At 37.9% G+C, this 12,776-nt stretch overlaps 1 protein-coding gene across 2 annotated transcripts in view; it reads left to right on the forward strand.

Annotated features, from left to right (window-relative positions):
* LOC579603 (laminin subunit alpha) overlaps nt 1-12,776 on the forward strand; it is a 50,875-nt gene that overhangs the window by 1,187 nt on the left and 36,912 nt on the right. For both annotated transcript variants that reach the window (XM_030977448.1, XM_030977449.1), the window contains exons 2-15: nt 265-495; nt 1,093-1,206; nt 1,635-1,851; nt 3,054-3,185; nt 3,623-3,801; nt 4,691-4,796; nt 5,373-5,634; nt 6,913-7,042; nt 7,637-7,942; nt 9,158-9,267; nt 9,968-10,188; nt 10,828-10,964; nt 11,483-11,698; nt 12,535-12,675. In XM_030977448.1, coding sequence (XP_030833308.1) covers nt 265-495; nt 1,093-1,206; nt 1,635-1,851; nt 3,054-3,185; nt 3,623-3,801; nt 4,691-4,796; nt 5,373-5,634; nt 6,913-7,042; nt 7,637-7,942; nt 9,158-9,267; nt 9,968-10,188; nt 10,828-10,964; nt 11,483-11,698; nt 12,535-12,675 — 2,502 coding nt within the window. The remainder of the gene's footprint in view (nt 1-264; nt 496-1,092; nt 1,207-1,634; nt 1,852-3,053; nt 3,186-3,622; nt 3,802-4,690; nt 4,797-5,372; nt 5,635-6,912; nt 7,043-7,636; nt 7,943-9,157; nt 9,268-9,967; nt 10,189-10,827; nt 10,965-11,482; nt 11,699-12,534; nt 12,676-12,776) is intronic.

The raw sequence follows: 12,776 nt of genomic DNA on the forward strand, positions 1-12,776 counted from the left end.
TATTTTGATGTTTTACAAGAGCGCCTTGAGCAGTCTTTTAGAATGGATATGTGCGCTTTATAAGTTGACATTATTATTATTATTATTACCCTCCTTCATAATGATAGATAAGTGGATAAAAAAAGATCACTGACAAAGTGTAGTTTATATAGTCAAAGTCTACTGATATTTTCATCTATGCACATCATTTTTATTTTCTTCTTTTGAAACCCTAAATACCACAGAGCCTTAATCTGAATCTTGTTATTGAATTTTCTTCTGCAGGTACATTCTGTTGAAAGCATCATGATTCAGATGGGAGATTCAGTTCGACCGGGTCAGATTGGGATTGAGAAGTCTCCCAATGGGGTCGACTTCACACAGTTGATGTACCAAGTATCAGATCTGTCAGAATGCTCGTCAGATTTTGGTGTCCCTCCCATCACCGCTGTCATTGATTTGAACACAATCACCTGCACAACTTTCCTGTCCAGTGAACAGCCCAGAAATCAAATTGTAATAAAACAAACCATCATTTAATGGATTTAAATCTCTTCGGTAGTAACTTTCAAACCAAAACAATTTACATTCAATTTTTGTTTTGCTGCCTCTGGCATATGCCAAATTTTTAAAAAAATATAGTGATAACAACCAAATAAAATGGTGAAGATTATGCAGAGAAGGCTATCAAGTTGTGCAGTCTAACATAGTGTCATTTCTTTTTTCTTTATTCCTGAGATGGGTTTTGGAAGGGACCATCTTAAAACATGGTCACAGATTTTAAATAATTACAGTTACATGTTTCTTGATTGTCCTGCACATCTGTTTGAAATTACTATGAAAACAAATCATTCCCAATGTAGTCAACAATTTCAATAAGAACATTATTTTCTGGTGCTTTGACTCAAGCAAAAGAAGTCTCTGATGAAGAAGAGTACAAGTTAAATCTGTTTGCAGATAAATGAGACAGACATATAGAAATTCGTTTCTTTGTAAGAGAATTCTGCCTATTTCAACTGAAGGCCAAATTTAGGAGATGGATATAATTTCATGTTCACCTGTTTAATTCTAATCATTGTAATTTTTTGTTTATTTTTGTTTCTTCATTTGCAGATTACTTTCAGCTTGTCCCCTCCTTCAGAATTTCTAGAATGGCAGAGGGCTCGCTTTCTCAAGGTTAACTTCTACAACATGCAAAGGAGCTTTGGCTTCTTTTCTGATGAATTTGTGAGTAAAACTGCATTCTTTTCGTGATTTGTTTATCCCATCAATTATGTATTGGCCTTATTTTCTGCCCAGGTAACCATAGAGGTTTTTTGCCACTTTGTTGTCAGAATATATTTTCCCATTTACATACTACTCAATGGTTAAAAAACAGCTATATTTTGTTTCTGAAATCTGTATTGTTTGTACCTTAAGATTTTGATGAACATCATGTGCTGAGATTGCAGAAGTATGTTTCATGACTATCATAATCATTTTTCCTGCACAAAGTAAACATACATTACTCTCGGCATAGGTCCTAAAGATTGATAGTATTATATTGATTTAGTCTTCATCTTTATAATTGACAATTATTCAGGAAGTTCAGGAACAATGTCTGTTAAAACTTTTGTGCCCTATATCAGTTTTCCCTATCAATATTGACTTTTTAGCATCACTACACGGTTCGGAACCTTGAGGTAATGGCACAGTGTGAGTGCAATGATCATGCCACCAGCTGTACTCTTCAACCTTTGACCTCCGACCCCACTAAGATGACCTACCAGTGCATCTGTGGTGACAACACTCTGGGTGACACCTGCAACGAGTGTCTGCCATTTTACAACCAGCTGGCGTATCAACCGGGCACTGAGGGGTTCGTTTGTGAAGGTCAGTAGGCCTACAGAGAAAAGATTGTTACTTGAAGGAGGAGAAAGAGAGGAGGAGGAGGAGGGAGGGGAGGATGGAGATAGTGGTGATGAGGAGGAGAGGATAATGATTATGATGATAATGATGATCATGAAGATGATGTCGCCGTGTATAAAGATTTCATTTATTTATTTATTGTGGTATAAAAAACATTGTACATGGCAGCCTAGCGGCTGAATTGGGTGCAATTTACATAAGTAATAACACAAGGATACTGCACAAAATACAATAGTATTAAAAAGTCATTAACAAAAGTACATTCATACAAAATGGTAGGTAAACCTTAGATCCAAGAATATTGATGGTGGGATAACAGAAGTGGGTAATGGATGTGAAAAAAAAAAGGGTTATGATATGACTTAAGCACATTTATAGGAAGAATATATTGTTGAATGAATTATGATCAGTGCTAAAAGTAATAATATATGTTGCATACTCAAAGTAGGTATATTGTCATATGGGTGCAAGGTACATGTATATGGAGAACAAAAGGGAATACAATTCACCTACCGGTAAGTTAAATGGAGAGTGAAATTATAGTTTCACTTACTATTATTGGCTAATCGAGATGATTGGTAATCCAATATTGAAATTGAAATTAATGTAATACATATAAAGATAATTATGATAATGTTGTTGATGATGATGATGATATTAGTTATCATGGTGGTAGTAGTTGTTATGACGATGTTGGTGATGGTGATGCATCAGAACAAAAGCATACCACCGTACTAGGGACATTGATTGAGAAAGCATTCATTCTTTAACTCATTTTCTTCAGCTTATCTGCCTTTGAAAATGAGACCGTACAACTTACTTGTCACTGTAGCTGTAATTAGGCTAATTTTAAGATAATGAATATAATTTCTAACTCTATCTTGAAATTCGTACTTGTAAAGACCATAACCTCGCTGTGGATTAGCCCATGATAGGTCTTCTGCCTTTGCTACATGTGGTTCCTCCGCATATACTCAATTATCATGTTATTAAAGTATGTACAGGGGTGTATCATTCTTTTCTGCATTTTTTTTTTCTATCATAATATTTCTATTTTTTCTGCATTGCCGTACATATTTTACTGTTTTTTATGAGTTTTGTGGAAATAAATTAATTGAATTTAATACCAATGTGCATGTATTTTATATATTTCCTTCTTATTTCAGAGTGTAACTGCTTTAGTCACAGTGATGTGTGTCAGTACAACGAGTCGGTTGCGGCGATGGGCGGTAGCCTGAATGCAGCCGGAGAGTACATAGGGGGTGGTGTTTGCATGGATTGCAGGGATAACACAGCAGGTATGTGGATCGATAGCATATGGTGAAAAGGCTATTTATTAACCCGCTGACTATGGGAACGTGGTGGCTCCTGTATTAACCCTATGGGAATGAGATAATTCAGCAGTCATCAGGTTAAAGCGGGACTGCACTACTTATAGCTACTTGCACCCTCTATATAGCAAACAATGCCTAAGCGGTACCCGTTGGTCTACCATGATCCTCTTTTTTATGTTAATTGAGAGCTGAGTTGATGAGATAACCACCTGTCAATGACCACGCTGGGAGGTCTAATCCCTCCTGGCCAAAAGTAAATTCATTCCCATTTTTTAAAATTTCTTTATTTTTTTTCTTTTCAAGAAGGTATGTTGTTTAGAAGGGCATGTGTGCATAACACTGCCTTCATTAGTTTTTTATTTCATGGATCATTAACACATTTCTTTCTCTGCCCGTCCAAGGAATCAACTGTCACCGATGCGTCCAGTTCTACTTCCGGCCTGCAGGCACACAGCAGTCTGATGTGGAAGCTTGCCAGGCCTGTGACTGCTTCCTACCAGGGACCAGGGAGGATCCTAACGTTGGTCTCGTCAACGGAGAGTGTGTCATGAGTGATGATGACACCGCCCCTGCTGGCATGGTACAAGTTTGTATTGTTATTTGACCATGAAAGTGAATGAAAGATTTATAGGTACAGTCAAACCTGCTTTAGCAACCACCTGTATAGAAAGGCCACCTGTCTACAGAGACCACAGTTTTTGTTTTCCTTGAAAATGGTTTCTCATTGAAACATGTACTAAATGAACCTGTACGTATAAAGACCACCTGCCTTTAAGGCCATTTTTCTTGTCTCCCTTGGGTGGTCTTTATAGAGAGCTTTCACTGCATAAGGAGAAAGTAATAGAAAGGGAAAAAAGAAGGGCATGTGGGTCAGGGTTTACAAAAGCAGTTTTGCTTCCATGTTGCCTATAGGCATGGGAACATTAAAGGGACTTTGTAACATTGTTCAGATGAGAGATAGAGGTGCTAAGGTAGTGACTTCAATGCTAGATGTACAATTAAAAATAATCTGAAAATTGAGCGAAAACGGACCATTATTCATGGTACAAATTGGGAAAAACTGATCTGATCGATTCCTTAATTCTCCCAACTATATTATTACAATTTAATTACATTTTAGGTGAATGGACATTTCACAAAGCAATAAAATGGCTCTACATTCCATTCCAGACATTTAAGTATTGACAGATTTTTTATAGCCTGTTTTATGTCTTTTTTTTCATGGAAAAACGGTTGGGAAAATTCAAAAATGGTTGGGAGAATTTACTGTTAATCACTGTTAGAGGGTGTCATACATCAACACCTTCAAAGAAAACCATAGATATCTTCGTGGTTTGAGAATTTTTTCAGAATTTTTTGCATGTCAGAGGGTTAGTACAGTAGAAGAAATATAGTAAGTAACATTTTATACAAAAATTAATTAAAAATTTCTGAACTTTGTTGATTTTTTATTTATGTTTTTACTGCAGCTTCCAGGTGACTGCTTCTGTAAGGTCAATGTTCAAGGGTCAAAGTGTGATGAATGCCTACATGGATACTACGATCTCACAGATGCTAATACAAATGGATGTCTTGGTAAGTCAAGCACAGAACTTTTATTTGGTGTTATATTTGTCATATTAGGTATTGATTGCTTGGTATCTAAAATCATTAATTGTAGCTGCATGCTCTACTCTATTGCCTAATTAGTTTATTTGATTTTATTTAGAGACTTATTCATAGTCCGAGATTTATAGGGGCTAGAATAGCAACAACTTTTCTTAAAGGGCTGGGTGAAGGCTCTTTGCTCATTAGCTCTTAAAAATGATCAAAGAGACTTCCTTAAATGGAAAAGGAGAGCCAGTGCCAAACAGAATGCTATAAAATTGCAAAATGCAATAGTTTGTTTTGAAATAAGCTAATTTTAACATTTGTTAATTTTACCCTGTCAGGAACTTAGGGGCAAATTTATCTTGATGTATTTTAATGTAATTTGATTTGATTTACTTATTTCTCTGTATGATATATTGGAGAGACACCATATAAAAAAAAAGTCCTGATTAGATCTCACATACATGTATACAATTGCTCACTTTGCTATGTAAGAAAACATTTTCTATTTGACCAAAAAGGGAGATCTCAAACTTTTTGTTTGTCTACATGACTCCACAGGTTGTGACTGCTTCACGGCCGGTACCGTAGGGGGCTCTGAGGTCTGTGCCAAGGACTCCACTGGCCAGTGTCCCTGTAAGGAATTCACCCAGGGACGACGATGCGAAGAATGCCAAGATGGCTACTACGGCCTGTCAGATACCAGTCAAGAGGGTTGCTCGAACTGCCAGTGTGATGTCGGCGGCGCAGAGAACTCTGTCTGTGATAAGACCGATGGAGAGTGCACCTGCAGAAGTCGTGTGACTGGTCGTAGGTGTGACAGGTTAGTTCTAATGATGATGATGATGATGATGATGTGAGTGAGGCAGAGAACTCTGTCTGTGATAAGACCTATGGAGAGTGCACGGCCTGCAGGAGTCATGTGACTGGTCGTAGGTGTGACAGGTTAGTTCTAATGATGTTGATGACGATGATGATGTGGGTGAGGCAGAGAACTCTGTCTGTGATAAGACCGATGGAGAGTGCACCTGCAGAAGTCGTGTGACTGGTCGTTGGTGTGACAGGTTAGTTCCTTCGATGATGATAATGATGATGATGATGTGAGTGAGGCAGAGAACTCTGTCTGTGATAAGACCTATGGAGAGTGCACCTGCAGGAATTGTGTGACTGGTCGTAGGTGTGACAGGTTAGTTCTAATGATGTTGATGACAATGATGATGTGGGTGGGGCAGAGAACTCTGTCTGTGATAAGACAGATGGAGAGTGCACCTGCAGGAGTCGTGTGACTGGTCGTTGGTGTGACAGGTTAGTTCTTTCGATGATGATAATGATGATGATGATGTGGGTGGGGTAGAGCACCCAGTCTGTATTAAGAACAATCGGGAGTGCACTCGCAGGAGTCGCGTGACTGGTCGTAGGTGTGACGGGTTGGTTCTAATGATGATGATGTGGGCGGGGCACAGAAGCCAGTCTGTATTAAGAACAATGGGGAGTGCACTTGCAGGAGTCGTGAGACTGGTCGAAGGTGTGACAGGTTAATTCTAATGATGATGATGTGGGCGGGGCACAGAAGCCAGTCTGTATTAAGAACAATAGGGAGTGCACCTGCAGGATTTGTGTGACTGGTCGTAGGTGTTACAGGTTAGTTCTAATGATGATGATGTGGGCAGGGCAAAAAAACATTTCTGTGACAGGCTTACAGGAAACACCTTTTGTAATCGCCTTTCTGATGCTGTTCCTTTGTTCCATTTACCTGATACATGTACAAAATTGCCATGTCCTAGTTATGCATAACCTTGAAAATTTTGGTAAGTCTGTAGTGATGGTTATTTTACCTGACTGCTAAGAAAGCATAAATGCTTGTTAGTATTAAAGCAAGTAAGCAACCAGAGGACCGACGGCTTTAGGTCCTCTCCGAAAGACCTGGTAATTAGGATTAATGCCTTACCAAAGGGCACTAGTGCATTGCCTTGGTTTCAAAACTGGGTCACCGGATTACGAGATCACTGCTCTACCAACTGAGCTATCGCGCCTCCTCAAAGATTTCATTCTCTTTTTATATATAATTTTCATTGATATTCTCCTGTCTTGAATATTTCAGTGTTGCCTCCAATGCTTTCTACCCCACACTCCACTTCATCAACACTGAGTTTGAGTCTATGGATAGTCCATACTGGAAGAGAGAGGTGTCCGGCTTCAGCGGGATCGGCTACGTGGAGCTGTCTGGTTCGGTAAGATCATTGTGAAAGAAAAAATTGGTTCTCTTTAGCTCTTTAGTTCTGGTAGCAAAAAGGAAATGTAACTTTTGAATTAATAGCCACACCTGTTAATATATTATTTGGCCATCTATGTAGGAAAACTAGTTGTCTAGAAATGAATTATGATGTATATTCTGACTGCCTGAAACTAGATGTTACAAGAGGTTTTTACAATGCTTTCCACAAACTTTATTTACGTTTATCATTTGGACATGGTCTCTCCACATCAATGTAGAACATTGCATGTATACACATAGTAAATAGTTTATTTTAATCAAAAACGTATATACTATTGGAAAAAATTGATAATTATTCCATAGAAATATTTTCGTTAAATTCTTAAAGTAAGTGTATTTGTGGTCAATCCATTCAACAATTTCTGTGAATACCTTGTAGGTTTATAGAAGTAAGATCATGATACTTTGATAATAAATCAAATTATTCTTTGACTAATCAATATAAAGATACATGTAAAATTGATTGTTTAATACATTTGTGTATAATTATGCTCTCTTTGATTTAAAGTAATTCTTAAGGAGTATGGATCATGTTTTTTTTCCTATTCAGGTCAACACCTCCACTGTTTTGACTGTTCCACCCTCCCAATTCAATGGAGAGTTCCGCCTAGTCCTCAGAGCCATCACAGAAGGCATCAGCCGAGTGGACTTCACCATTCAGCCCATAGGGGAGGGCAGCCAGGGCACTGTGATGAGGGGCCAGACCACCCTCCCTCTATGCTCAGGAGTGTGGTGTTATGATGGTATAGTGGAGAACACTGGCCATCCAGAGCTCGAGGAGCTCTTCATCCTCACTCCTGGTAGCTGGAGGATCACTGCTAGCATCAATACACAAGGAGGAGCTAAAGTTCTACTTGTAAGTAGCAAAAGTCAAACCTGTATAATGGCACTGCAATGAATAAAGACCCCTCCTTGAAAGAGCCAATGTAAAGCTATAATGATTTTATGGTATACACATTAATTTGTGTGTATTTGGGTTTTTACAGGTGTGTATCAATCACATCAGTGCACCGTTTCACAAAACAGTTTTAAATACAAGGTTTCGTGGAATGCTGCCCTTATCAATATTTTGGACTGACCTTTTGAAATCAGCATCTGAAAGAGGCAAATAAGTTCTGAGATTTTTAATTGGCCAAAGATCGTAGAGCCGATCACAAGGTCAACTCTCATCATCCCTTTGAATAAGTACTCTATAAACTATAAAAATCCAACTCTTCTATACTTCTCTAGCATTTATCTTCTGTTTTGAGCCAGACCTGCATTAACTCGCATCAAATTTCACAGAGTTGATGCCCTTCCAAAACCAGGTGATATTGCGGTATATCATAATATGCATTTTCAGTAGACTTGAAGTAAAAATCAATCTATTATTGATCAGTTTCTTGAGAGCAAATATTGTGACAGCATGCTCTGTGTGCCATCTGCTCCACAAAATGCAAACAAAACTTGATTTATTGCCATGGTAACATTCTTCGGTTTAAATACAGCTGTCTTCATTTGAGAAAACATAAGCACTCTGATTATATTGACATTTATGTATTAGACTTGTGACAGTTCATCAATTGACCAAATATTGAAGTATTGTCATGCTTGTATGTTCTTTACTAATGCAAGTTAAAGCTGATAAAAAAATTTTGTAAGCCCTCAAAAAAATCTAGGACAGCCATACCCTCTAGAGTATTGCTGCTCCAAAAATAAGATCCAAAAACTCCCGAGAGGATATCTATCCCGCATGCAGCCACCGCTTTGGACTACAGTCACGTGCTCAACGTACACTAATGATAGCATCCTTTATAAATTTTCATTGCTATCTTCCGGCTAGTTTTACATGTTTGTTAAAAATGTGTACTTTACAAATCATATTCTGAATCAAGGAATAGAATGCAGTGTAGCCCTGTGTAAATTTTATCCATTTATATTTTTATCTTTTTGAATTTTTTAGAAACATACTAGTAATGAAGTGCAAGTTGTTTGTTAGTAGCCAGAAGGGCGTTTAAAGTTTAATACACGATTAACACCCATCTGAAAAGATGATATAATGTTCCCTGATTCTCTTCATTTCTATTTGTAGGATCAACTGGTAGCTATACCGGTAGAGTACAGCGACCCTCGATCCCTTCTTGGGAATGGGCGTGGCATTGAGTTTGCTACCACCTGTGATCTTCAGACCAATAACATGAGGTGAGGAGTCGTACCCCTAAGAGCTTCAGAAGTTCAGATATGCAGCGGCAAACACCTGCAAAAAAACACTGTGGGTTTGCGCTTCATATCTGAACGGGCCTTAATTGATTTTTGTAATTGGTGTCATAGAGGCTAGGAGTGTGGCTTAAGATCAAAAGCAGATCCAAGATTCACCAAACAAAAAGAAAAGAAAAAAAATCACTAACAAGGAAAGAAAAACAAGAAATTTTTTAGAGGTTATAAACCTTTAAGGCTTTTTTAAACTCCAACATTTTCTGGATATGCCTGTTGTAGTTATAAAGAAGCCACTTTGTAGATGTTTCAATAGTATATTTGAGGATTTGAAATCAAGCTTTATAGAGGCATTGTGGAACCATGACTAAATAATAATGGTGATTGATGTTAAATACATCTGAGTGCTAAGAAAGAAAGTTCATGTACTAATAAGTGAAGGTAATTAGTCATCTCAAAGACATGTGGCTTCCTATCCAAGATACATAATGATTTTAATAATATTAATGTCTTACCCACATAGCCTACCTCACTAACTTGATTTTGAACCTACATGTAGGACCTTTAGGTTCAAAATCGCTGCATTATCCAAAGAGCCATCTTGTATTTTAATTTGATCAGCATTGGAGAGATAATAAAGAAGCAATCAATATCTATATCCATTTTCCTTCCTTCCTTTTCCCTACAGACTTGGTAGCGCAGACGAGTCTTTCTGTCTGGCTAACGTCTTCTCCCTGACGACGTTCTACTTTGACGGGGCACAGGGGTGTGACTGTGACCTTGTGGGTAGCGTGGGGCTATCTTGCGCCTCCTATGGGGGTCAATGCACCTGTAAGGGGGGTATAGGGGGCCGCACCTGTGACTCGTGTCTCCCAGAATTCTTCTCATTCAGGAGCACCGGCTGTACATGTAAGTATATGCGATATCATTTTTTAATACGTTGGAGAGAAAAGATACCAGGGGGGTGTTTCACAAAGATTCTAAGTCGAACTTAAAGGTAAAGACCAGTTATGGTCAAGCGATTGCATTGTGAAAGAAACGTTGTGGAATCGATCAGGAAAGGTTGATCAGTCCAACTTAGAGATAAGTTCAACTTAGGATCTTTGTGAAACACCCCCAGGTGTATACTCATTTCTAGATGACGATCATGTCATGATGAATGCTGGTTATAGATATTTGAACAAGAGATTTTAAGTTTCTTAATCAAGTTTAAACCAATTTGATTTTAATCATGTTTAATGTGACCTTTATTGATTTATTAAGTATACACGCAGAGCTTGGTATTTCTTGAAAGGGTGAATAACTCTATTCTAGTGTTTTAGTATTTATTCAAGAGTACACTTTGACTATTAAAATGAAAATGTTTTTAGCTTGTGTATTCTTTAGGGAATCATAGTTTGCTCCTGTTATATTGATTTATAAGTAAGGACATGAAACAGCTGCTCATCATTATCAAACATTATTTTCACTAGAGATTAGTAAAATGACAGCCTCACCATGTATCTTATTTAAATAGACTCATCTTTTTAAAATTGTTATCTCTTGTAGCCTGTGACTGTTTTGGAGATGACAAAGTATGCGATATTACAACTGGTCAGTGTAACTGCCCTCCCAACACTGCTGGACGTCGGTGTGATCGTTGTGTGACCTTCACATGGGGACTAAACAGTACTACCGGATGCAAGGTCAGGCAACCACTCTGCAAGATGCATTTCATTTCACGTCACAAATAATACTCTATCCATATTCATGCTACATAAGTGGTAGCGACCCTCATAAAATTCAATATGCAATGTACCTGTAGTTAATATAAGTGCCTCATGTTTAACATACTGCAGTATTTTCTGTTCTGCTACCATTTATGTTGTAGCACCATTAGGTACAGCTTTGAATGAATTTGTTTACAGACCCCGTCAGAAGTGAAAAATAAATAGAAATGAAAAAAAGCTGTAATGTCTGTCCTACGCAGCAACAATTAATGTATGCATTTCACATTCTGACAATTGAAATACAATTATTCATAACAGGTGAGTGAAATCATTTTTAACAGGGCACTTAACAAAGACTTGAGCATTAAATTTGATTACATTACAAAAATGGCCTATTGCTTTCCTACTATACTGGAAGAGCTATGGAACTATCGCCAAGTATACACATGTCCATGTAATTGTTGAGAAATGTAACTCGTCTCATCTCCTTGTAGGAATGCCAGTGCAACCCGATAGGGTCGGTCAGTCTTCAGTGTGACCAGCAGACCGGTCAGTGTCCATGCAAACCGGGGGTGACCGGTCGGGACTGCTCGAAATGTCTGCCAGGGTTCAAGGAACTCTCCTCTGAGGGCTGCTCACCATGTGACTGTGATGTCTCTGGAAGCCTGAGTGACGTGTGTGACTCCCTTACAGGACAGTGCATATGCAAGGTATGTCTTTAGATTTAGTTTATAGTTTATATGTGAATTCATCGAGTTACAAAATTTATTCCTCTGTGTCTATGCCCATTTTATAGGATATAATATCTTTCAATCACCATCAATTAGTTTTTGTGATTATTATTTTCGATTTCAATGTTCTAAATTAAATAAGGGAGGGAAGTTTCTATTCAGCCATGTTTCAGAGATGGCTATTACAGAGAAGAGAAAAATTCTTAAGGGTGTGTAGCAGAGTCTCAATATATTCAAAGTATATATTGAGGCTTTTTGCATAACAGTTTAGAATACTGAATGAGTTTTAGTGCTCAATAAATTGTGATACAAATTTTTCTGAAGTATAATTAATATTGACAGATAGCAGTATATTAGTAGGATCAAAGCTTGTACCAACACAGAGAGTTTCCTTAGAAACAGCTTTTACGGTGACTCTGTGAACATATTTTGGTGAGGTATCTTCTGCAGAGTGATAGTATTGCAGAATGAGATTAGCTCTGCTGAATGAAGGACTGCTAAGATACGTGTAGAAATAGGTCATCTTCCATATTGCATACATGTCACATACACATAGCTGGCAAACATTCCTATATTTGAGGAATGATTCCTAACTTTTGGCCTTCAAGCTATTGTTTTGAACTCTAGATTCCTCTCTTTTTCTGAAATATTCTATCTGAAAAGCTAGTATACAAAATTAACTGTATTCCTAATTTTGCCTTGAGAGATTCCTAATTTTCGCTGTGAATGGTTGGAGGTACATGTATGCATACATGTTAAATATTATGCTTGCATTTTTATTCTCATCTGTTGTTTTTTAATTGTTTTTATTGCAGAGTAATACTGAGGGTCTGCAGTGCGATACATGCGTGGCTGGGTCGTTCTATAGCAACCCAGCCCATCCATCAGGTTGTCTTGACTGTGTGTGTATGGGAATCACTGACCAGTGTGATAGCACTACACAAAGAGCTATACAGGTAAATTTAACCTATTGACTACCGATTTCTCTCATTTCCATAGGCTTAATACATGAACCACCCGGTTCCGCAGACAATGGGTTCATGATACTTCATAATTT

The sequence above is a fragment of the Strongylocentrotus purpuratus genome, unplaced genomic scaffold, assembly GCF_000002235.5.
Source record: "Strongylocentrotus purpuratus isolate Spur 01 unplaced genomic scaffold, Spur_5.0 spur5_scaffold_9, whole genome shotgun sequence".
NCBI lineage: Eukaryota > Metazoa > Echinodermata > Echinoidea > Camarodonta > Strongylocentrotidae > Strongylocentrotus > Strongylocentrotus purpuratus.